The sequence below is a fragment of the Tetrahymena thermophila genome, assembly GCF_000189635.1.
Source record: "Tetrahymena thermophila SB210 genomic scaffold scf_8254475, whole genome shotgun sequence".
NCBI lineage: Eukaryota > Ciliophora > Oligohymenophorea > Hymenostomatida > Tetrahymenidae > Tetrahymena > Tetrahymena thermophila.
The window spans coordinates 368,173-393,410 of NW_002476250.1; the positions used below are offsets into that span (position 1 = coordinate 368,173).

A 25,238-nucleotide genomic window follows, 5' to 3' on the forward strand; every position below is an offset into this window, starting at 1 on the left:
TTGGTCAGATAAATTTTAATTTTTAATTAAAGGTGAAATTCATCTAAAAGATTATTTCTTTGTTTCTTGGTCTTATTAATTAATAAATTAGTTAATAAATTTAATTATTATTAGTGGTGTTTATATTAATAAAGTAAATATTTGTTTCTAATTAATTAATTAATTGGTAGAATTTAAACAAATAATTGATTCTACTCCTTTTCTTTTTCTTATTCTAATAACAAAATGTTAAATAATTTTATTTAAGAAGTTACTTCTCCAATCAATTGTAATTAGTGCAACCAAATTCAATTAAAAAGCTTAAGCCCTATTCCTAATACTTCAAAAAGCTTTATTTTAGAGCGTAAAAAGCTAAAAGTAATTGATAACATATTATAAAAACCTTACAAGCTAGATACAAAAGCTTTATGCAAGGTGATCGAGCTAGGAATTAATTATAATAACTCCAGTAATACAAATATTAGATCAATTTCTCCTAATGATAATAGCCTTGTAACTAAAATTTATGCAATGAGTCCTAATAATAGCTAAAGACCATATTCTCCTTTAAATAAATGTATAATTAGAATTTAATTTACTTTTTAGATTTGTTAATAAATTCTATTCAAAACTTTAAAAATAAGATTAGACACCTACTTCTAAATCGAAATACTAAAAACATATATAAAATTTGAAGCCAGTTGGCTCTGAATAAACTTAAATATTTATGTCTAGTGAACAAGTTAAATTACAATACTCTCAAAATAGTATTAAGAGTTTGAAAAAAATAGATGAAATTAACTATAAACCTTAGAAATATTATTGTAATTAAATGAGTTTTTTGTTATTAAATGCAGAGAAATTATTTATATATAAAATAGAAAAAAGCTCAGCAATTCGAGTCAGAACGTTTCAAGCTCCATAAAATATCAGTAAATTGCTAAAAGAACCTGATAATCAAATTTGTAGGTATCTACCATTTTTAGAGTAGTCTTTTTTAGAGAGTTAAAAATTAGAATAAGAAGAAGATAAAAAACTTGTTTACATGATTTCTGATAAAAGCATTCTTAGTAAATATGTTAAATAAGCTTTAGATAATAGATCCTAATTTTGGGTTGATGCAAATTAGGCAAACAAGAAAAGAACCCCTGTTTTTAAGTATAAAATTTTAAAAATTTAACTTTAAAAATCAAATTATACTTTAAATATATATAAATTATGATAATTCAAGATATTTGAAGATACAAATCTATCAATAAATATTATAAACTATTGGAGATTTTATTTGTAAAAATTACATTCTATGAGTCAATAAAATAATATTTAATTTGTGTTTTAAAATAAAGATGGTCTGATAAAATAAATAATATCATATTTATGAACATGCTTTCTTTTATGAAGGAAAATAATGAATAATTTGTTAAAGCTGTGAAGATTAAAAATAGATAATTAGTACATTCTTAAAGTAATAAAGATAATTTTTTAATTTATAACCATTTCCAATTTGAAGAAGAACTAATGAACAAGTATATATTTTGGTAAAATATTGTAAGTCATCATCAATAAATTAAGCTTAAATATATGTTTGAAATGCAAGCTCTGTTACTGGTAAATAATAGAAAAATTAAAAAGTAAGTGACAAATTAAGAAGGAGGAAGTGGTGAAAGCAAAATTTCAAAAAAGAGAACAAAAGAAGGCAAGCTCTCGAGGAAAGGAACTAAAGGTTCTGAAAAAGAAAAAAAGAGAGATAAAAACTCTTAAAATCAAAATCTTAAAGATTAAGATGCAGATAACTAATTGCTATTAAATAGAAAGGATTTTGAACTCAAAGAAATAGTTGAAATAATTCCTCCTACTATAATATTAGATATGTTTAATTAAGATTTTATAGAAAATTTAAAGCAATTTTTTGGTTTATTTTCTAAAATTAAATCTTAAGGTGATACTTTTGCAAATCGAGGAGGTTCTTTTGAAACTATTTATTCAGAAATCATAGAGTTCTTTAATGAAATTAAATAAAACATGACAAAAAATAGCGAATAAGTTAAAGTTAGTGATAGAGATTTTAAATATAAACAAATGAATGTGTAAATGCCTAATTTTTTTACATCGTTTCCTTCTTCTTTTATCAGTCGTAAAAAAAATATTTGGATTGTGAAGCAGATCGATGTTCAGCGGTAAATAAACACTTTATTGGATTTTAAAAAATATTTTATTATTGTAATTTATAAATATTTTAGAATGGGTAAAAAATTAAAAAGTTGCTCTACAGTAATAAAATCTCATGAAAAACTTGTTAAAATTCTTAAAGAATGCATAAATGTGTATCGTAGAGAGCATCAACAAATATAGAAGACAGTTTGTATTTTATTTAGCAATTAAATTTGATAACAAAAATAATTTTTTGAAAAAAACTCTAATAATAGACCCTAAATTTCCATGGACTTATCGATTTGTAATTTAAAAATACCTTGAAGATCCTCTATTAGTTAATAATAAAAAATGTACTGCCAAAAGATGGGTGTTGCTATCATAATTAAGCAAGGACCTGAAATGTTATTTATATACGTATTTATAATCAAAAATATAATATTATTTATTAATTTAATTAATTAATTAATTTAGTAAAGGGATAGTTTAGCTTTAGTTTGATAGACATTTAGTAGATAAAAATGAGAATAAAAGCGCTGTTGTTTAACAAGACAATGTTTAAAAGAGCTAAACTGGATCTATAGCTCCTAAAGTAGCTACAATTACAAATATAGAAATTAAATAACCAGTTTAGACTTCTTCTTAAAATAAAATAATTTCAAGTAATTAAATTTTATCAGAATTTTAACTTTAGTAAGAGGACTAAGAGCAAGCTATAGAATATATTTCTTGGGAAGAGTTTGAAGCATATTAGACGAGCTTATTAAAGTAGCAAGGACTAATATATGTTGTTGAAAAGTAGAAACCAGAAAAAGAGTAACCCAATTTGAGTGTATAAGAAGAATAAATTGATAGACAGTTAAATGAAAGTATAGCTTTAGAATAAGAAGATAGCATAGAATTTACAAATGATTTTCAAATAATGAAGGAGGAAATGGAAAAAATAGTAAAGCTATCTATGCAATCTATAAAATATAGAATTAATGAAAAAAAGAAAGAAGGATCTTTAATGATTTTAGAATTTGATTACTTAATTGATTAGCAATACAATCCCTATCTAGCTGGTATTAATTATGTTTAGGCTTTTGAAAACTACCCACAAGAGTTTTTGAATTCAACATTGCCAGATTTGTTAGGTAAATAAATAAATAAATACATTAATTTGTTATAAATAGTGTAAAATAAATAAAAGATAATTAAATAATAAATTTTAAATATATTTTAGATCAAACATTTGCAATCACATTAGACAATTATCTGAAAGAAAGATATTAAATAATATCTTAAAATGTGTAATTAAGGGATATAGATAATTGGTAATAAAATCCTCCTAATTTCAATTATTAAAATTCTAATTAATATCATATTCATTTATTTTTAATCAAAATAGGAAAGAGATTAACTACTTAGAATGATATTATTTATATATAGTATCTAATCTAGTGATAGATAACTTTAAATACTTAAATGTGAAAAAGAGAGTTACTGTTAGATTTTTAATAAAGTATAATATTAATCAATCTAGTAAATTTGTTTATAAAGTTAGTAACGCAAATAATTAACTCACTGAATCTATTTTATTCAATGTAATTGACTTAATTTTAGTTAAAATATTGTTAAATAAATTTATATATTTAGTAATAATTAATTACTAATTTTCTTACTCAAATTTAGAAAATTACATCTAAATAAAAAATAATTAAGATTTTTTATTTTTTAGTTATTATCAAAATATTTCAATTTTGTTTGAACTAGTATTCTAAAACATACCAGAATATTATTCAATTAATTATTTATTTATCAATTAATGGTGATTTATTTTCAATTTATTTATTTATATGCTTGATAGCAAGGTAGCTAGCTTGATTACTTGCTTGTCTTTTATTCGTCCAACTTAAAAACTTTTACAAATTTTACTTTTAAAAATCAACGAATCAAATGAACCAATAATATTTAGTATTACAAATTGCAATTTACTAAAATCTATGGTAGAGTAGAGAGAGATATTTTATTGATGATTAATCAAAATTATTATAATTAATTGAAAATTTAGGAAAATAGATATAAAAAAGTAAATTGTTTCTTTACCAAAATGAATAAAGTTGCGATTAATAATAGTTAAAATACTGACCATTTTTAAAGGCAATCTCCCAATAAGAGCAAAACAGTTTAAATTAATTTTGGAGAAGGTTATCATTTTTAAAATTAAAGCAAGCGCTAATCTTCGAGCCATAAATATCTTAGCCCAAATTATAAGGCTACTGATAGTCCTCCAAAGATTAAAATTAGCCAAGTAAGCTAATAAATAAGAAGCTAGTAGTAAGTTTAAAAAAAGGAATACGATTCGCCTGATAAGGAACAAAAATAATAAAGGGTTTTAAATAAATAAAGTAGCTTAAATTTGTCTTAATGCAACCTAAGCTAAAATGGTTAAGTTTCTAGTAAAAAAAAAATAGAAGGAAATTCAAGCATGGTACATTTCCATCCGATGACTAATTAAAAATCTCCATAAGCTATTGGTTAAACTCCTAAATTCTTTTAAAATGGAAAATCTATGTAAATTAGCACAATCAATTCCATTCCAAATATTAGTCAGAGTCAAGTTAACTGGACAATAACAGAACTAGGAAGTCAGATATTTGGAACAACTAATGTAAACTATTTTTTCATTTTTTTCCAAGAAACAAAGAATACAAAATTAGCTAATGTTATTCTGAAAGCAATAAAAGCAAATACTTTCAGCAAAGATCAGAGCAAGCCTTATAAAAATTAAATTAATTCAAATTTACTCAATTCAAACAAAAATTTATAATAAAAGGAATAGGTGAATGAAAAAATGATTAAGATATGTTCAGAGAAAATTGAGTAAGATCCCACAAACATTAAGCTTTACCAAAAAAGATTTTAGCTATATTTAAAATCTGGAAATTATGAAAATGCTATTAAAGACTGCTAGTATATTTTAAGTAGGGAACCTAGAAATACATTTGCATTATTTTCAAGAGGAAATGCGCTCATGTAAAAAGGGGAAATAGAAAAAGCAATTATTGATTTTGAAAAAGTTCTAAGCATAGATCCGGATAATGTAAATGCAGCACTTGCAAGAGCTTCTTGTTGGAACATAAAGGTAAATAACTAAGTTTATATTATATTTAGAAGGGGATTTTGAAATTCGTAAAATTAATCTTTTTTAATTTATTTCTTAGTATTATTAGTTATGCATGTAGACTTTTTTAGATTATTCTAATCATTTCTTATATTAATTTATAATATGAATTTTATATAATAAAAGGGTGACTACGTTAAGGCTATTGATTAATACGAAGATGCTCTTGAAAAGGACATAGAAAAAACATCTATGCTGAATCTTTCAATCAATTTAAAAAGAAACTTTAAAAGCACAACTAGTTCCCAAACATGCCATTTAGATCGCTTAGAAAAAGAAGAACTTCAATTTGGAAGTGATTAAAAGCTTAGCTAATTCAATAGTCCATTTTTAGAAGTAAAGAAACTTTAAAGCTAAATAGTTAGCTCTCATTCAAAATAGAAGAGTGACAATTCTTATTAAAATTTGCAGAGAAGTCAATCAGATCAAGTTAACAAGGAATAAAAATTTCTTCAAACTGGTTTGTAGGTGAAATCTTTTAATGGCAGTGAGTGCTAATCGCCTATTCAAGAAAATAAATCTAATTAAATTGCACACTAATCAGCATTTAGTAAGATTAAGTCAGGTAGCATTACTGAATAGCAAGATATCACTAAATAGACCAGCAACACTGACAGCGAGGAAAGGATTAACGAATAAGCTAATTTTTACTTCACTAAAGGATTTTGTGCAAGATAAAGGAAAGATTACTGGAAAGCAATTGAATTGTATTCTCATGCATTATCACTTAAACCAGATTTCTTAAAAGTAAATTTTCAAAATTGAGAATAAAATATTTTGTTAAAATACTTAGAATTATTGTTTTTTAGTTTACATTTCCTATTATTGAATGTAAATTACTCAGCAAAAAAAAGCTACCAATAAAAAATATATAAAATTAATTTCCTAAATTTAATAATTTATTCGTCAATTAAAAAAGGCCGTATTTAACAGAGGATTTTTATTTGATAAGCTCGGACAATATGAAAAAGCATGTGAAGACTATACTCGCTCTATAGAAATAGATGAAAAATGTTCTTTTGCATATTTTAACAGAGGTATAAGCTTAAATAAGCTAAAGAGGTATGAAAAAGCTCTATAGGATTTCACTAAAGCCATAGAACTAGACAATACCAATAGCGATTTCTATCTCAATAGGGCAAACACCTATTAAAAATTAGATATGCATACAGAAGCTATCAAGGACTATACATTTTGCATTGATTTTTAGACTAGCAAACTCTCTTCTGTGCTCATTTCAAGAGCCATGAGCTATGAAAAAAATGATGAAATAGAGAGAGCTAAACATGATTACCAAAGGGCTATAGACTTAGGAACAAATTAAGCATAAATTTGCTTTAGCAGACTAGCAACTATTTACTTCATAGATAATAACTTTTAGCAAGCATTAACACTATACAATAAGTAATATTACATAAATTAAATTAAATTACTTTTTTATTCATACAAATTCAAAATTAATTATTTTTTTTCTATTTGATCATGTCATAAAAAAATTTTGATAGCTTAATTCTTTACTTTTTAATCATAGATAGTTATTATTATTTTTACAAATATTTAATAATATTCCATATTAATAATAAAAATTAAAAGAGCTTTAGAATTAGAGCCTCAAAGCATATACTGCCTAGCAAAGAGAGCTTAGCTTTATATAAAATTAGAGTTATATAAGCTTGCAAGTGAAGATTTATCAAATGCTATTTCGATTAAAGATAACATAGATGCCCTTTATTATTACCGTGGTAAAGCCTTTAAATTGATGGGAAAATTAATAGAATCTACTGAAGATCTTCTACATGCCTCAACTCTTAATCCCAAAGATCCTAACATCTTCCGCTTATTAAGGTATTACAACTTCTTAATTCACATAAAGTAATAATTAAATTTATCAAAAATAGTAAAAACATGCTTGATTTAGATTAATATGAGGACTCGATAAATTACATTAATAAAGAAATAGAAATTATAGGTAAATCAAAACAGTCTCTATTCAACAGAGCATTTTGCAATAATAAATTAAACAAATTTGATGAAGCTGAAAAAGATTTAAAGGAATTATTATCAGAAGATAAAGATAATCTAAAATTGTAAAAGAGTCTAAGTGTTTGCTTGCTTAATCTAAAAAAATATGAAGAAGTAACTTAGAACTTTTTTTTTTAAGATTAAAATATGAATTTTATTAATTATAAAATAGGCTTTAAGTTTATTGAACTCTGTTATTGAGAAAATAGATAAATCAGAGGTTTCTGAATATTATAAATACAGATCAGAATGCTTCTAACAGTAAATATTGATTTTAAACATGAATTAAATAATAATTTAATTTTCAAATAGCTTATAAAATAAATAAAAAGCTGAAGAAGATTTAAAAATGTACTAAAAAACTAAGAAATAGAATTGATATAACAATTATAAATAAATGATATTAACTGATTAATTACTTTCTTTCTATTTTCTAATTTTCTTAAATTTTAAAACAATTAATTACCTAATAAATAAATAAACAAGCAAACAAATAAAATAAAATAAATTAAATATTTGCAATTAACCAAATATTTCTCTCAAAAGCATAAAACTAATCACTAAATAAAGTTTCTGAATATCAAATGATTTGTTTTTTATTTTACTAACTAAGAACTAACAAGAAATAATCTCTGCCATATATATAAATTAAATTAAACTAAATTTTCCTATTATTATTATATATTATAAAGTTATTTTGTCTAAATATGTGTATCAATCAATCATTTAAATTTTATCAAACTAAAATTTCAATCTGAATTATCTCAAAAAAATACAATAAATATCGTAAATTCTCTATATTAGTGTACTATAATATGAGTAAGGCTATTTTTTGTGATTTTTTATATTCAACACGTTTTTATGTAAGCGTTTGTTAGAATCGAGGAATAAGGTATAGAAGAATTACAGTATTACATTTTATTTTAAATGTTTTACTTTAGAAAGTAAGTTTTAATATATCTTTGGGTTTAATATATTTTTTATTATATGATAAAGATAGTTTATGAATTCTGGTTAATTATATTTGTATAATAGTAGAAAAAATAATTGTTAAAGCTTCTACTTGAAATTACAATTGGTTATATTTTGTCAATCTAAATAAGAAATAAATCAAGTTGATAATATATTTATGGAAGAATTATTATAATATTATCGTGATTTATCAAAAAAACTGATAATAGTTAATACTAAAAACTATTTTTTCATAACAGCAATAAAAAAGCTTAGAGACTATTGATTATATTATCATTTAATCATTTGAAAGTAAAAATTATGTTTATTTCTAATATTAATTCTATATTTTATAAAAATAATTTAAATCATTATAAGATAAGAGTAGAAAAAGTGATACTATGGAATATACTATTATATGATTAATGTCGGTGATTGATACATAGGTTTATATCATACTTTTTTTATTATAATATAGTGATTTTTAGTGTGTATAAAGTTTTATAGTCCAGGAAAATTAAGAAAGATAAAAAGAAAATTGTTCTAAAAAAGATATTTTGATTTGAAATAATATATAAATATTAGTATCCACATTAATAAGTAAATAAATAATTATTAATTAATTAATTAAGCATATAAATATATGTATATATGACTTTCTAGTAAATCTATTTGTTTTTTAAAATATAAAAACTTTATTAAATTAAATTTCGCAAAAAAAAAAAAAATTAAAAAAGATGCAACACTCAAAAGGTTTTAATCTAGAAGAAGAATATAAGAAGTATAAGAACGTCCTTAAGGGAGCAAAGGAAGGAGAAGTCGTTACTCGTTTTCCTCCTGAGCCTTCTGGTTACTTGCATATTGGTCACGCTAAGGCTGCCTTGATCAATTATCATTATTCATAAATTTACAAGGGTAAAATGATCTTCAGAATCGATGATACCAATGTTGAAAAGGAAAAGGTAAATTAAACAATAATTTTAATTAGGATTAGCAGGAAAGCACAATAATTTAGGTTATATTAGAAGGAAAATTTAAAATTTGCTGATTATTTTAAATTAGTAAATATTATTTTAAATCTAAACTATTTATATAATTAGGATGAATATGTTAACTCAATTATTGAAGATTTAAAGACTTTAGGCGTAAAATGGCATGGTGATATCACTCACACTTCTGACTATTTCGACTATTTGATCGAAAAAGCTGAAGAATTAATCAAAGAAGGTAAGGCTTATTGTGATCCTACTCCTGTTGATTAAATGAGAGATGAAAGATTAAAGATGGTAGAAAATGCCTACCGTAGTACTACCCCTGAAGAAAATCTCAAGATTTTCAGAGCTATGTGCGTAATAGATTAAATTAATATTTCATGGAGCTCATTTTAAAAATTCTTAATTATTCATTTATTAGTAAGGACCCGTTGATGGAGTCGAAGAAGTTAAAAATGCTGATGACTACTGTTTGCGTGCAAAAATCGATATGAAGAGTCCAAATGGCTCTTTGAGAGACCCTGTTTTATTCAGAGTCAACGTTAAGCCTCACCACCGTACTGGAACCAAGTACAGAGTAAACAATAAATACAGAAATATATATATATTTATATTTATATAAAAATAAATAATTTTTATGTATTTTATTTAAAAAGTGTTATCCTACTTATGATTTCTGTTGTCCTCTTGTTGATAGCAAAGAAGGAGTTACTCATGCTATGAGAAGTAACGAATACTCTGATAGAATTCCCTAATATAACTGGGTCCTCTAAGCTTGTAAAGTTAGACCTGTTACCATTTTTGAATTTAGTAGATTAAATTTATAATACACTTTACTTTCTAAGAGAAAACTCTAAGAATTTGTTGATAAGAAAGTAGTTGAAGGATGGGATGATCCTCGTTTCCCTACTGTCAAGGTAAATTTTTATTTTGGGCAATCCTTTATTAATTATGCAAAGAAAATATTTTTTAGATAATATTTAAATTTTCTTTATAAAATACTCTAAATGTTTTTTATTTTACATTTATTTATGAATTTTTTATAAAAATAATGAATAATCAACTTATAAAATTTAATATAGGGTATCATCAGAAAGGGTTTGACTGTTGAAGCTTTGACTGAATTTATGTTAGCCTAAGGTCCTTCTAAGAATACCAATTTGATGGAATGGGATAAGATATGGTCAATCAACAAGTCTATCATCGATCCTTTATCTGGAAGATTCTCAGCTCTTTCTTCTAAAAATCTTTCCACCGTTGAAGTTACTAATGTTCCTGCTGGTCACGTAGAACCTGTTGAAACTCCTCTTCATCCTAAGGTAATTTTTAATAAAAATAAATCTTGGTCTAAAAGTAATTTAAAAATATTAGGAAGATCTTGGTAAGAAAGTTATTTTCTAATCCAGTAAGCTTTTGATTGATTACGAAGATGCTGCTGCTCTTGAAAAAGGTAAAATAAATAAATATATTAGTTAACATTAAAATAATAATTTATTTATTATATTTAGATTAAATCGTTACTTTCATGAAGTGGGGTAACTTCAAGATCTTAGAAGTTGTTAAGCCTGAAGCTGGACCTGTTGCTGTTAAGGCTGAATTCCTTCCTGATAACAAGGACTTTAAGAAGACTGTCAAGCTTAACTGGATTGCAGACGTTGATACTGTATAAAAATAATATTTTTTTAAATATATTTTTTAATTAAATTTTAATAAAAATTAATAAAGGTTAAACTAATTTTAGTTGAATATGATCATTTACTCAGAGAAAAGAAATTATTGGAAGAAAAGGAAATGCCTTTCGAAAAATAATTAAACGAAGTAACTAAGTACGTTACTGATGCTATTGGTGAAACTGCTCTTAAGGATGTTAAGCTACGTAAATATTTTCATTAAAATTGTTTAAATTAAAAATTTTTTACATATATTTAGACTAATACATCTAACTTGAAAGAAGAGGATACTACAAGGTTGATAAAATCCATGAAATAGATGGTAATAAGGTTCCTGAATTAATTTATGTTCCTGATGGAAAAACTAAGCCTGTCGTAAGATACAAAATTTAAAAAGCAAAAATAAATTTATTAATTGAAATATTAGGGTAAGTGATCAGCATAATACAAATAAGAACAAGAAGAAACAAAAAAAACTATTTAAACCATCAAATAAAATATCTAAAATATGTTATATGTTTTTTTTATTTTAAGTTAGATAATTAAATAAAATTTTCTTAAATCCCATACTTTATTAAACTTTTGAACGTATGTGTATGTATGTATATCTACCATCAAAACTTTCTAATATGTAAAATAAATAATATTTATTTTATTTTTATGGAGATTTGTTTTTAATTTGAAAATAAATCCAAAAATCAATATAATTATTGTTTACATACAATAAAATTGATTGAAAATGTAAGTAGATAAATTATAATGAATAGTATATTTTTTGTTACTGAAAATTAGTTGCTTTTAAGGTTTTTTAATTTTTTATTAAAAATACTTTGATATTATCTGTAAACTTTTTGAATCCAATTTAATTTATGATTCTAACATTTACATATTGTAACAAAAACTGAAATTAGTGACAAAAATCATTATTATTTTGTTAATTATTTTTCTTTTTGTTTTTATAATACTTATATGATAAATAATCTCTTTTTATAAGAAATAAAATCAAGATAAATAAATCAATAAATAGATTCTAAATTGCTTCGCTAACTAATTATTGAATTCATTAATAAGTAAATATAATTTCTTTACAATCAAAAATTATATATTGATCAAATATTCATATAAATATTTTAAGTAAGAGTTAAATAATAACTATGCAAATAAATTTTCTAAAATAGTAAGATGATGCCATATATAATCAAAATTAATATGGGTTAGAGCTTTAAAATGTTGGAGTTTATCCAACCACACCCATTAGTGAAAAAAAATAGAGACTATCAGTCGCTTTGTTGCATACAAAAAGAAAAGTTACTGCTCTAGAATCGATGACATTCCAAAAAGTAGGTGGTAGTAGTACAAGCTTAAAACCTTCTAGTACTGGAAACTAATCCTATCAATCAAGTATTTTCTCTGATGACTAGTTTCAAGATGCATAATCCTAGTTTGGGAATTATGGAGATAATTTTAGTAGCGTAGGAGGCTATCAATAGAAATCATCTAAAAAAAATAGTTAAGATTAGTAGGAATATGATAAAGATTCAAATTATTCTTCAAGCGATTCTGATGAAAGTTTTGTTACAGCTCAATCAGGTTCACCAGATATTCATTATGAACGCATAAAATAAGAATTTTTTAGTAATATTTCGAAAAAATCCAAAAGTGTTCTGACAAGTCCGAACTTAAAAAAGTTACCACAAAGTAGTACAGAATAAAAGGTTACAGCAGCTGATTTATATAATAATCAAGAATTTGAATTCAGTCTTAATAGCCAATAGAAAAACACAAGAGATAGCAGAGCTCAAAGTATTGAGTAATCTAGTAAGTAAAGGAGAAAATCATCTTCATTAGATAATAGTTATAAAGATAAGTTTAATATAATGCAGATTGTGAAAATAGTTTCAACTGATTAAAAGTAATAAGAAGACTTACATTAAATAGAAGAAGAGACTTATTCCAATTTCTCTTCTTCAATTTAAAGCAGAATGTTTTCAAAAGTGATACCAACAAATGAAAACTAAGGAGGCTTAGATGATAAATAATAAAATAAACAAATTCTATGCAGATCTTCTTGTATCAACTAATTTAACAATGGAAATATGTAATTTTATAAAATTAATTTGAACTTTTATAATTATTAGAAAAAAAATATAAAAGAAATTCATTACTTTTTAATAGATTAAGTTTACATATTTTTAACTAATTCAGAGCTTTTTAAATTGATATTTTTACTTATTTTCTACTTTTAAAGTTAGTAGATATTTTAGATTTTTTTTTGCATTTACTTTAAAGAGTGATATTATGTTTTGTTAATATTTAAACATTTTTATTCTCAGTATCTAATTTGACGAATACTGATTTAGTTTATTTTAATTTTACCAAGCCTTATAATTTAAAGCAATCTTAATTAGAGAAGTTGAAATAAATATACAATTTTTTGAATGACATATCTTTAAAATCCCAATTCAATAGTAGAAATAATTTTACTTTACTTAAAAAATTTATTTGGAACTACACTTTTTTATTTAAAAGAACTAAAACAAAAAAAATTTCATATTCTCAAACATCCTTTCTAGTTTATTAATTTTTGATATTGAGAAAGTTTTATGAAAATCTTTCAAAGATTACATAATTTAAAATTATTCAATCTCAAGAAATGAATTTCAAATTAATAATTCAAGAGTTTAATAATATAAATCCATTTTTTATTATAATTATAGGACATTTCAAAGTACAGTGGATAGTATCGATATTTCTAATAAACTAAATTAGAGTTATCTTAAAGATGATAACAGCAGCAGTATTTTAGGATTTGATTAATCTTATTAAAAAGTTTCTAAAAAGTAAAATAAAGAAAAAAATAGTAATGTTCCATAGCTAAGAACGACTTCAAACTACTTAGATAATAGGAGAACACTTTAATGCTTAACACAATTGTAACTCCCATTATCTATAGATAAGAATAAATAAATAAAAGAGCAAAATGCTTAGCTACCAGTTAATAACTAATATCAAATGAATAAATCTTTGAACTATTATAGATATCAAAAAAAAAATTCTTCAACACTTGCAACAAATAGAATACTTGAAATAAAAAAAAATTATAGATCACGTAATTAGGAACAGAAAGCCTTTAAAGAATTTACTCTAAATATCACTTACATATTGAGTCAAGAAATATAAAAAAACAAATTTTCGCTAATTTTATTTTAATTTTTATAAATTTGGAGCTTTTTTTTGAGATACTATTTCTATTTCTTTAGTCTTTACATGATGATAGCTGATAGCTCTTATTCTTAATATTTGCTACCTATGATTCTGCTACCAAGGATATTTTACATTTTTTCTATTTATAAAGTGATATTTTCTTACTAAAATCATACTAAAAGCTATCGCTAAGTAAGTCTTATTTTTAATAGTGGCTTTGGATTTGACGATTATTTTTAGATTATGAATATGAACTAATTGCTTACTTCTGACTCATTTGAAAAGCTCACCAAAGAAAAAATTATTGCACGCTTTTAATTCATTCTTTGTCCTTCAGAGCTAAACATTTTCACTTTAAATAAAGATATTGTTACCTTCTCAAAAAGAAAGGAATTGTGGTATCTTTCAAATTATATTCTGATTTCAATAGAATATATCAGTATTTATATCATAATGATCTTCTTTTCTATATACAACCATCAGTTTTAAAAAGAATTTTAGCTAAAAGAAAACTTTTCTTTGAACATTTTCACTTTCTCATTTATTTATAATGCTGTGAGTGTTATCTTTTTCATTATATACAATCTTTACTACCTTCGTAAAGGAAACCAAAAGTTGAAAAAAGATAACTTGAATGTTTACAACAAAAATAAAAGATAAACAAAGTGATTTAAAGTCTAAGCTCTTAATCTCCCTCCACCCAAATCTATTTATTTATTATCTCTTTATATCTATCATAATTAACTCAAATATTTATTTATAAATCAAATATTAAGCTTAGTGTATTTGTGAATACCACCATTATTTGTTTTGTTTCAGTTTATTAACAATAAAAGATATTTATTTTGTTTTTTATTTTTAAATTAATTAAAATTGATATTGATCAAACGTATGATAAATCCTATTTTCAAAAAGAAAAACTAAATAGAATAGCTCGAAAATAATATTAAATCCTTATATAAACAGGGTTCTTATAAGCTATGCATATAGGAATGCGAGAAACTTGCTAACATATATGTAACAAAAAAAGAAATAGTATATTTGTATCTTGGTAAATGCTACATGAATTTAGGAGATTATGAAAAGAGCAAATAGTCGTTTATTTATTGTTTGAGTATCAATCAGCTCAATCTTGAATGCTATATTAACTTAGGTACTATATACGCTCAACTAAATGAATATGAGTTAGCATTTGACTATTTTGATAAGTATGAGCAGCTTATAGAGAATGATAAGAAATCAAAAGAATATCCCAAAAGAAAAGTAGGTTTACTTTAAAATTTATGCAATACTTGTTTCATTTAGAAGGATTATGATAAAACTGAATAATACATTAATTAGCTCTTAGATATAGATCCATCAAATAAGGCAGCTAAAATTATCTAAGGTGATATTTTTTACATGAAAGAGGAGTTTGAAAAGGCTCTTGAAATGTATTTCTAAGTGCTTGAAAATGATAAAAATGCAATATCTGCTTGTTATAAAATAGGGATGACTAACTGGAAATTAGAAAAATTTACAGAAGCAATAAGTAATTTTGAGCTATGTTTAGCTCTTGATAAGTATTTTATTGATTCATATGCAGCAATTGCTATGATTCTCCATAGGCATTTAGAAAAGTATGATGAATCTCTATTTAATTTGAACTTATATTTATAATACAATAAGAAAGACCCTTTAAAGAATGTTTAGATATATATGGAGATGGGATAAATATATGAAACTCTGTTTAAATCAAAAGATGCTATTGAGCAGTATAAAAAGGCGTTTGATATTAATCCAAATAATGCAGATCCTTTATCAAAGATAGCAAATATTTATTTTGAAAAAAGGTAAGACTATCAAGCTGCTATCGAATATTATGAAAAAATTATAAGAATTAAACCTTCTTGCAAAACTTCCTTTATAAGACTAGCTAAATGCTACTTTTAACTATAAAAATATGATAAATGCATCTAAGTCTATAAAAATGAGCTTCTATTAGACCCATATAATTCGGAAACATTTCAAGCTATAGCTTTATGTTATTAAGAGCTAAAAAATTACAAAGAATCCGATTTATATTTCTAGCTCTCTCTATAAATAAATCCATTTGATAATACAGTCAAGGAGCAATACGAAAAGTTAAAATAACTGATAAGTGCCTAAAATAAATCAAATTAGAATAAAAAATGAAATTTATTTGTTTTATTATTTTAATAATAATAAAATGAATATAATAAATATTTGTTTTAATTGTTTTAATAATAATAAAAAGAATTATAAAATCCCTTTGATAAATAAATGATAATTTATTTAAATATGTATATAGTTAATTGTATTTTAATTAAAAATATGAAGAAAAAAGTTAAATGCATATTATTTTATAGCTTTTATGAACTTAATTATAATACTTTTTATTTCCATAAAACTCACTTTTTGTCTAAAAATTGTTGGAAAAATGATTTCTTTAATTTTGAATTAAACAAAATTTTAAAAACTCAGTTTTTATTTAATTTTAAAGATTGCTTTAATAAAATTTAAAAATAATATTTTCAATCAAATTTCAGTTTAGTGGAAAGTAGTTTAAAGTATAATATTAAATAAGTGTTAGTAAAGGCTTAGTTCAAAAAATAGATAATTAATTACAAAATCTAATTAGAACTAAATATAAATGGTTAAAATAAATATTTATTTATTGTATTAATATTTTATTATAATTTATAAATGTATCTAAAAATTTTAAAGCACTTTTTTTGAATTAATTGAGAGCAAATTTATTAACTCACCAAGTTACAAACTACTAATTAGCATTCATTTGCCTAAAATGTCTAGAATCAGAATTATATTTCTTTTCTTTAGTCATTGATTGGATAATGAAATTCTAAGTAAGATATTTGTTTGAGATCACTTTTTGGATTAAAATTTTTTTATTTTTCAATATTTACGGTTAGATTCTTTTTATAATCTCATCAAATCATTAAGTAAATCCTTTTCTCTAGCTTATAGAAACTCAACTCTTTATTGAAGCTATTGATTTTACTGTTATTAAAAGATAAGTGTTTATGCTAAAAAGATTTTGAAAAGCTTTAAAAAAATGCTAAATAATATCTAATGAATTAAAATACTTATTTTATTTGCATCATTTCCCATAAATCTTCTGGTGAGGAGTTTGTAGCTCCATTAAGGTTCTTTTTAATTATGCTAGATAATTCTATGTTTTTTTATTCTAATTCTGTAATCCTCTTTTTAAGTTCTGTATTTTCTAACATCAAAGCAGAGGCCATGTATTCTTCGCTCATCTTTTCTTTATTTATATCACCCTTATTTGCTGGGTTACCAATGAAAACTCTCTCTAATTTATTTATTTGAATTGAAATAATTATTTTAATCAACTAATTAAATGAAATACCTATGTTCTCTAATTTAATTTGTAAAGCATTATTATTGTTCATTACAACATGATAATTTTTTTCAGCAACTTCCCTTGCATTGCGAAGTTCTTCATTTTCATTTTTAATTCTATTTAATTCGAACTAATACTCCTACACAATCTATTTAAATACATTTTTATTTAAATTATTTACTCACTAGATTTAAATAATTAAATTACTTTATTAATTGGTATTTCCATTTGCTAACCATCGTTAGATATTGGTCTTGATGTAGACATTTTAGGATTCTTTGTTAAAGGAGGTAAGTTTTTAGGTTTTTGTGAGGGACTCAAAAAATCAGGTACTTCTATTGGTAAACCATTACTTACACTTAAATTTAAAAGTAAATTAAAAATTATTTCAAGTTTTACTATAAAAAAAGTTTACCGTTGAAGCTATTCTCTAAGATATTTATTTTCCATTCTTAACAAATCTATTTCTCTTTATAGATTGTAAATAATTTAATCTTTTTGATCCATCTTTGTTTTTTTATAAGTAAATAAATAAATAAATATATTTTTAAAGTTTAAAATAATGAATTCTTACTTAAACTACAGGCTTATTTTTTATATTCATTGTACGAGCAGCGTAATTCATTGTAGATAATGTTTCATCATAATAAACTCCTGACGGTGAAATACATGCAATCATAAGTGCCTTAGCAGTACCTCCCAAACTATCCATCAAAAGCATGGTTAGTTTAGAATCTCTATAAGGAACATAAGGCATTTTAGCTTTCTTATCTGATAATGATTAGATAACTTTGCCTAAAGTGAATAATGATTTATTGATATTTCCTGTTTCTTTAATCATATCTCCATGTGATTTAGACTCTTTAAGTCTTTCACTTCCTGCTAAGTCAACAAAAGAAAGTTTACCATAACGCTTCATAGTTTATTCTCCACTGACTAATTCAGAAATAAGATAAACTGTTAAAATAGAATGAGATCTACTAGAATCTTTGTTAAGTTCATGAGCACCTGTTTTTCTATGAAAGTAAATTCGATTTAGCAACTCAAATAAACATAATATAATATCTGGATATTTAAATTGTGTAAATATAAAAATAAATACCTATTTTTCATTCCTTCATGAAGCACAGCAATCATATCATCAACATTAGTACACTCTACAATCATTAAATCCTCAACGAAAAAACCATTTTTAACATTCCAACGACAATGAAGGATTCCCGATGCAGGATTAAGCAAATCTCTAATTTATTCATTATAAATTTCAGTAAAACTTGCTTTTACATAAAATTATTCTTCTCTCTATGCCATTGCCTACCACAAATATCTGACAGCTCTTGGGATAATACCTTCTGTTTCATCAGATATATAAACTTCTCTTCCTAATTTTTCTTCAACACCAGCCATTCTATTTTATAATCATCTTAAAAATAAATTGCTATTTAGCTAATAAAATTTCAACGTGTATGTTTTTCCTGATCCTGTTTGTCCATAAGCAAAAATTGTTGCAGAATATCCATCTAATGCGCTTTCAAGCAATTCCTATAATTAATTTAAAAAGGAGCCTTTATAAATTATAACCTCGGCTAATTTTTATATATTTTATATCATCTAATTACTCCAACATTGCAATTCAAAAAGCATTCACTTTGTGATGTATTTTCATCTAAAACATAGTTAAATTTATAATTTTTCTATTATCCCCTAATTAAAAAAATAAATTGTAATTATAAAACCTAAAGACAATAAATAAATAATATGGAAAATATTCTATAAAATAAGGTAATGAATCTACTTTAAATTTAATTAAATTGAATCTCCACTGCACTTTACACAATATTCATCGCCTCGAGACCTTTCTAAGTTATTCATGGGCCTTACTCTTAATGCTACTTTAACACTTTCACCTCCCGTATATTCTTCATAGCTGATATTAGTATTTGTATTGTTATTTGACTTAAAAGAGTAGTGTGTAGAAGGAGCTTCATAAGGATTTGGCTAGCCATTTATCTGGCTTTGAATAATTTGCTATTAAGGATTCATTTATTACTAAGACAATTATTACTATAATTGCTATTGCTATTACTGCAAGTTATATTATAATTGTTGCTACTACTATAACTGCTGCTACTAAAACTATGGGTTAACGCTATTTTACTACTTGACTCTTTTTTCTGGAGATTAATTTTTGGCTAATCCCTGTTAAGATTAGCTTTTTAAGTTTTTTCCTTTTACTGATTAAGACTATTTCATAACTGATAAGGAAATAAATAGTTGATTATATAATTTTTATACCTAATCAAACAATATTTAAAATTTTAAACAACTTTTTGTTTATAAGTAAAATTATAAACAATAAAATGCCTTTAAAAAAAAGTTATTAATAAAAAAGAATGCAAACTTTAATCTAAATTAAAACTGTAAAGCAAATAAGCAGTAGATTTCAACTTTTTATCAATCAACAATTAATTAAGAATAAGATAAAATTTTAATTACCATAACCCCTCTTTAAAAAAATCAATCATGTATTTGAGGGATTCAGTTTTTTTTAAATAAAATTTGCAAAAAAATATAAAATGCAAAAAATTGAATGGTTTTGAAGGAGGTAATACAGTAGTTTATAAAATTAAAAATATTAAATAAAATCATTTTTTTTATTTTAAACATAAAATTTTAATAAATTTAATAATGTAGATAACATTAATTAATTTATGAATAAAATTTTTTTAAAAATGAATGTTTTTCAGTAGTATTATTGTATTATAAATTTATTATAATTATTTTGTTTTAATTCTGATTTGAACAATTTGCCACCAATTATCTAAAAATAAGAATTTTTTTATTTGAAAACGCAACATGATTAATTATCACTAATCATTTAGAATTTTTCTTATGAGTAGCTACTTTTATCAAGTATCTTAATAGGTGTTACAGGTATATCTTAGTGTGATCCCAGAATTTTTTTGTTATCGTCAAATAATTATATATAATATTCATTGCTTGAATTTATTGGTACAAGCTAAAATTTTGTTGCCGATTTTTAATCATTTGTTTCAATTACTTCATAGTTATTTAATTTTAAGTATTACTTTGACCCTTAGTTTAGTATTACAACCTTTTAAAATTAATTTTTGATTTAATTTTATTCTTGAGGTTGTTACTAACCTGATTTGAATGCATCAACAGAATGTAGTATAGATCCAAATTTTTATTATTGAGATGAAAGACTTTATGATATTTAGTTTTATTATAACTATAAAGAATTATTCTCTAATGTATTCTTTCCTTGTTATGCCAAATAAGATTAATTTAACATAGAATTAGCTTGATGGTTTGAGCTATTAGAGGATTTAAATCTGTATTCTTATTTATTATTCATTTAATTTATGTTATGCCTTTAGTCAATATGATTTTCCTCTTCAATATTTTCTTCACTTGCTTATATGTAATCATTATTTTTATTCCTCTAACTGTAATCTTCTATCTTAAAAGACTGATTACCAGAAATAAAATTCGCTGCATCTAGTTATAATCCTGCAGGTTCAGGGATATTAGTTAAATAATTAAATACCTTCATAGATAAAAAGAAATATTCCTCTTTTGCAACATTTTTAATGATTGTCCATTCCGAAAGCTCTTTTTAGAAAGGTTAGTTTTAAACAATTTTATTTGTTGCAGTCATACAATTCTCGCCATTTAATTGTTCTAAACAGTAGAAATATTTTTATTAATCTTGAATTTTTGCTTTAAAAGCATAGTCTTGTTTATTATACATGTTAAAAATCTCTAATTCTACAAATCTTTATCCAGGCTTGCTAGAAATTGCATAATTAATGTTTTTTAAGCTAGTCACTATAATAGCTTTATTCTCTAACTCAGTTGTCTACTTTTGCTATTTTATAAATGTAATCTTAAATTCATAAATTAAAAAATAATCAAAATACCAAGAAGTACCACTCAAAACTTGGTTGAGTAGTTTTATCAAATTTGAATTTTTAATTATTCCAAGTAATGGTGTTAATAATTCTATCATTTTAAACTTAATGAATGCTAATTATGCCTTAGTCATTTCTCCTAATCGCTAAGATTAGTTGATTTTCATATCCTTTCCCTTTTTTGACTACACTACAATTACCCTCTAGGTTAAAAAAAAGAATTTTCTCATCTATAACTAAATGGCCAAAAAAGAAATCTTAATTAGGGTAGGTATTTATTATTTCAAACGTAAATGATTAGTATTTGTTAAAATTCATGTGGTAAAAGGAACCCTTTGGAGCATTAATGTCTATAGTTTTACCTAAATGTATATTATATATAGAAAATGGTTTTTTTAACTTTAGTTTGTTTTTAAATGGTGCATCTATGCTCATTTTTACCTTTTTTATAGTTTACTTTTGTTTATTTATTTAGTTAATTAATTTTAGAAAAATAACAATCAAAAATAAAAATCACATATCTAAATTATATCTATATTCTATCATCTAATCTCTTTTTTCCTATTTTCTCAAAATAAAAAAATCTTAACTATTAACTGATTTAATAAAGCCTGCTTTGCTATTAATTAGCATAAACTCTTAACTCTTGATAAAAGTTTAAAATAAAACTATTTCTATTTTTCAAGTCATTTTATTATCAAGCCTAAAGACAGAACGAATGATTTTTTATTTTGTTTTTAAATTGTTTTTTCTTTATTTTAATATACCAAAATAATGAAGGAATCTATTGAAATTTTATCAAAATTTTCATTTTTGGTAGATCAATTTTCTAAAACATTTATCGCTAAGAATTAGAATAATAACTTTCATTTAGTATAATAAATAAATTAGTCATTATTTAAATTAATTATTAATGCTATTAATATTTTAAAGCTTACTAGATAAATAAAAAAGGTTTCAATTAAATGTAAAACGCTTTGATAGTGATTATTAATATTAAGCTTTATAATGATAAATAATATTTCGCCTTTAGAAATTAAGTTATAAGGAAAGAAATATTAATTTGTTTGTTTTTTTAAATCTAAGAAACAATAAAATAAAATAACCATATTTAAAATTAACATTAATTAGTTTGAATTAAGGAGACTTTAAAATATAAGCATAAACATTATTGAAAACATCCGCTTAAAACTTAAGACATATAGTTTGCATCCCTTCATATATATTTCAAGAATTTTTGTTAAATGGCATTTGTATTTAGATCTGAAAAAAAAGCTTCACACATTAGGACAACCACTAATCAATTAATAGGCCCAGGTTCTTATGTGTAGCATTAATAGTATACTATTTAGAAGGCTTATGCCCCTTTTAATACAAAAGAAGATAGAAGTGGTAAAAAAAATAAAGATGTTGAACTCTTTCCTGGTCCTGGTCAGTATCAAATTGAAAAATCAAATTTGAATGAAAAAGTAGTTGTTTCTTCAGCAAACGATGATATCAAAATAGTTGAAGTGCCAAAACCTCAAGCTAATTTTAAATCACAAACAAAAAGGTAAAAAAAATCTGATTTTGCTCTCCTTGTTTACTTTCAAAAACAATTTTATGTTGTTTATTGATATTAATAAAATATTTGATATTTAATAAATGAGATTTAATGGAAATAAAAATATTCAAACATTTTTTTAATTATTTTAGATTTTAAAATAATGAAGTAAAGGCTAAGGAATAATTACCTGGTCCAGGCTAATACGAGTAAGAAGATCAACTTAAGAAAATGTTAGAAAAAGGATAGAGCTAATTTTAAAATTATTAAAAATAAAATATTATTGACAAGTTAATGAAAATGAATAGATATTAAAGTACTCCTTCTATACCTTCAAAGCAACACACTTTTGGATATACAGAAACTGAAAGTAATCCATTAAAATAATAATTATCTAATTCAAACTAAATTTTATTTATCTACTATTTAGATAATGATTTAGCTCTCAACAAGATTCCGGGCCATTAATATTTAGGAACTCAAAAAGATTCAGTAAAAATCAAATACTTATAATTTACGACTAAATATTTTAAAATGAGTATGTAAATATTTTTATTTTCACCAATAATACTAGGTAGGTCCAGGCCATTATGATCAGAAGACTTTCATAGAATAATAAAAATTAAAAGGAGTACCTTGGCATAAATTATAAGCTGCTAGAATGCAAAACCCTCTATCAAAAAGTACTTTAACAGTTGGCCCAGGTTCTTATGATGTTTAAACTTAGGGACTGCCCTTATATAAAATGAAATAAAGTCCTGGCTTTGCTTCCAAAACTCTTAGATAAATTGAAAATAGAAAAGGAGCAGTTGCCAGTTAAATAGTAAAGTAGCGCATGGCTATGAGTTAGCAAAGTAACAAAAATATTCCTTTAAATGAAGAGGATTCAGATAGTGAAGAAGAATATATTGAAGTAAAGCTATTATTAATATTGATATTTTTATTGAAAAATTTATTTAATTTTCTAGGATGCTGTCCCAGGACCTGGACATTACAATTTCGAAAACTCTTCTTTCATGAAGGCTAATAATACTCACTCTCACTCAGCTGGAAATTTTGGTTCTCTATCCAAAAGATTTACATAAAGCAACTTCTCTAACCCTATCGGTCCTGGTGAATACAATCCTGCAGTTGCAGGAATAATAGGAAAAAATCCTCATGTAATTTTAGATAATTTATGATCTTTCTTAAACATTTATAAATACATAACAGGAAGTTAAAGTAAGAAATCCACCTTTCTTGTCTTCAGATACTAGATTCCAAATTAAAAAAATTGAAGAGGTTAAACCTGGTCCTGGTGCTTATGAACCTCGTATAAATGTAATACTCAATTTTAACTAAAATTTGTTTTATAAATAGCTTTATCTAAATAAATTTTTTTAAAATTTTTATTAGTTAGAAGATAAACTCATTTAAAAAATCCAAAAAGGATATAGAGGTAACTTTGGTTCTACTGAAAGAAGATTTAAAAATGCTAATGTTGTTGATGTAACTAAAAATTATTTAGAAATCGTTTAATTAAAATATTATTCAATGAATTTTAGGAATAGCCGGGTCCTGGAGCTTATATTGATATTGCTACACAGTAAAAGTTTGATGAATTAGAAGCTTAACTACCCACATCAGTATTCAAATCCTCATCTTAAAGAGCTATATTTAAAAACTAAAAAGGTTAAATTTGATTATAGTCTTTTACAATTTTTTATTTATTTATTTATAAAATATGTAGATTAAAAACCTCCTGTTGGGTCTTATAAGCTAAATTATTATGATATTGAGAAAAAAGTAAACTAAGAACCTGATGATCCTGACATTAAAATTAAAGTTCCTAATTTAGGTTTTAACACTAGTGATGTAAGATTCAAAGGCCCAGATCCTAAAAAAATAACAGATGAAGATGAAGAAGAATTAAATGTTATTAAAGAAAAGCGTAAAGAAGAAACAAAATTTAAAAAAGAAAATAAACATTTCCTATCAAAAGTAAATTTTTGAGAATTTTATCAATATATTTTTAATAATTTTAAACTTTATAGGCAGATAGATTCAATTATAAACTTAAAAATTAAGGTCCCTCTCCAGGTTAGTACTACGATAATGCAGCTAATCCATGGAATAAAAGAACATTTAACATTCATTTTGCAGATTTTTGAAATCAGATTATTATTATTATTCTTAGATTATATTTAAAAATATTTACTTTAACAACTCAAATAAAAACTTCATTTTTATCTAAATTTCAG

General features: G+C 23.8%; 8 protein-coding genes across 8 annotated transcripts; 6 read left to right on the forward strand and 2 right to left on the reverse strand. All coding sequences in view use genetic code 6, as the record gives it.

The window, feature by feature from the left end:
* Window positions 1–225: 225 nt before the first annotated feature.
* TTHERM_00420650 (tubulin-tyrosine ligase family protein) lies at window positions 226–3,545 on the forward strand (the record flags this gene model as incomplete). The annotated part of the gene is made up of 9 exons (XM_001033320.2): window positions 226–556; window positions 624–803; window positions 861–1,137; window positions 1,326–2,156; window positions 2,220–2,341; window positions 2,406–2,547; window positions 2,605–3,266; window positions 3,356–3,446; window positions 3,521–3,545. 9 exons carry the CDS (start codon window positions 226–228, stop codon window positions 3,543–3,545), a joined length of 2,661 nt encoding a protein of 886 aa, XP_001033320.2.
* Window positions 3,546–4,144: 599 nt separating this feature from the next.
* TTHERM_00420670 (tetratricopeptide repeat protein) lies at window positions 4,145–7,697 on the forward strand (the record flags this gene model as incomplete). Its single annotated transcript, XM_001033322.3, has 8 exons — window positions 4,145–4,783; window positions 4,949–5,257; window positions 5,423–6,043; window positions 6,216–6,700; window positions 6,890–7,141; window positions 7,195–7,432; window positions 7,491–7,579; window positions 7,631–7,697. The coding sequence occupies 8 exons, from the start codon at window positions 4,145–4,147 to the stop codon at window positions 7,695–7,697; spliced, it is 2,700 nt and encodes an 899-aa protein (XP_001033322.3).
* Window positions 7,698–9,006: 1,309 nt separating this feature from the next.
* TTHERM_00420680 (glutamyl-tRNA synthetase protein) lies at window positions 9,007–11,517 on the forward strand (the record flags this gene model as incomplete). Its single annotated transcript, XM_001033323.3, has 10 exons — window positions 9,007–9,231; window positions 9,370–9,618; window positions 9,683–9,838; window positions 9,918–10,178; window positions 10,344–10,580; window positions 10,633–10,711; window positions 10,770–10,924; window positions 10,987–11,137; window positions 11,191–11,306; window positions 11,470–11,517. The coding sequence occupies 10 exons, from the start codon at window positions 9,007–9,009 to the stop codon at window positions 11,515–11,517; spliced, it is 1,677 nt and encodes a 558-aa protein (XP_001033323.2).
* A 568-nt stretch (window positions 11,518–12,085) lies between these two features.
* On the forward strand, window positions 12,086–14,804 carry TTHERM_000420689 (glutamyl-tRNA synthetase protein, putative; the record flags this gene model as incomplete). Its single annotated transcript, XM_012799367.1, has 2 exons — window positions 12,086–13,029; window positions 13,649–14,804. The coding sequence occupies 2 exons, from the start codon at window positions 12,086–12,088 to the stop codon at window positions 14,802–14,804; spliced, it is 2,100 nt and encodes a 699-aa protein (XP_012654821.1).
* A 222-nt stretch (window positions 14,805–15,026) lies between these two features.
* Window positions 15,027–16,310, forward strand: TTHERM_00420690 (tetratricopeptide repeat protein; the record flags this gene model as incomplete). The annotated part of the gene is made up of 1 exon (XM_001033324.1): window positions 15,027–16,310. One exon carries the CDS (start codon window positions 15,027–15,029, stop codon window positions 16,308–16,310), a length of 1,284 nt encoding a protein of 427 aa, XP_001033324.1.
* A 741-nt stretch (window positions 16,311–17,051) lies between these two features.
* Window positions 17,052–19,773, reverse strand: TTHERM_00420700 (kinesin motor catalytic domain protein; the record flags this gene model as incomplete). Its single annotated transcript, XM_001033325.2, has 10 exons — window positions 17,052–17,156; window positions 17,243–17,469; window positions 17,527–17,668; window positions 17,728–17,878; window positions 17,936–18,027; window positions 18,095–18,536; window positions 18,623–18,928; window positions 18,983–19,062; window positions 19,140–19,224; window positions 19,316–19,773. The coding sequence occupies 10 exons, from the start codon at window positions 19,771–19,773 to the stop codon at window positions 17,052–17,054; spliced, it is 2,088 nt and encodes a 695-aa protein (XP_001033325.2).
* A 490-nt stretch (window positions 19,774–20,263) lies between these two features.
* Window positions 20,264–21,941, reverse strand: TTHERM_000420709 (kinesin motor domain protein, putative; the record flags this gene model as incomplete). Its single annotated transcript, XM_012799368.1, has 2 exons — window positions 21,465–21,941; window positions 20,264–21,412 (listed from the first exon to the last, which is right to left on the reverse strand). Exons 1-2 carry the CDS (start codon window positions 21,888–21,890, stop codon window positions 20,264–20,266), a joined length of 1,575 nt encoding a protein of 524 aa, XP_012654822.1. The 5' UTR covers window positions 21,891–21,941.
* A 758-nt stretch (window positions 21,942–22,699) lies between these two features.
* Window positions 22,700–25,148, forward strand: TTHERM_00420710 (sperm-tail PG-rich repeat protein; the record flags this gene model as incomplete). Its single annotated transcript, XM_001033326.2, has 10 exons — window positions 22,700–23,007; window positions 23,151–23,368; window positions 23,429–23,490; window positions 23,573–23,911; window positions 23,967–24,158; window positions 24,211–24,318; window positions 24,394–24,486; window positions 24,543–24,669; window positions 24,728–24,978; window positions 25,032–25,148. 10 exons carry the CDS (start codon window positions 22,700–22,702, stop codon window positions 25,146–25,148), a joined length of 1,815 nt encoding a protein of 604 aa, XP_001033326.2.
* Between the last annotated feature and the right edge of the window lie 90 nt (window positions 25,149–25,238).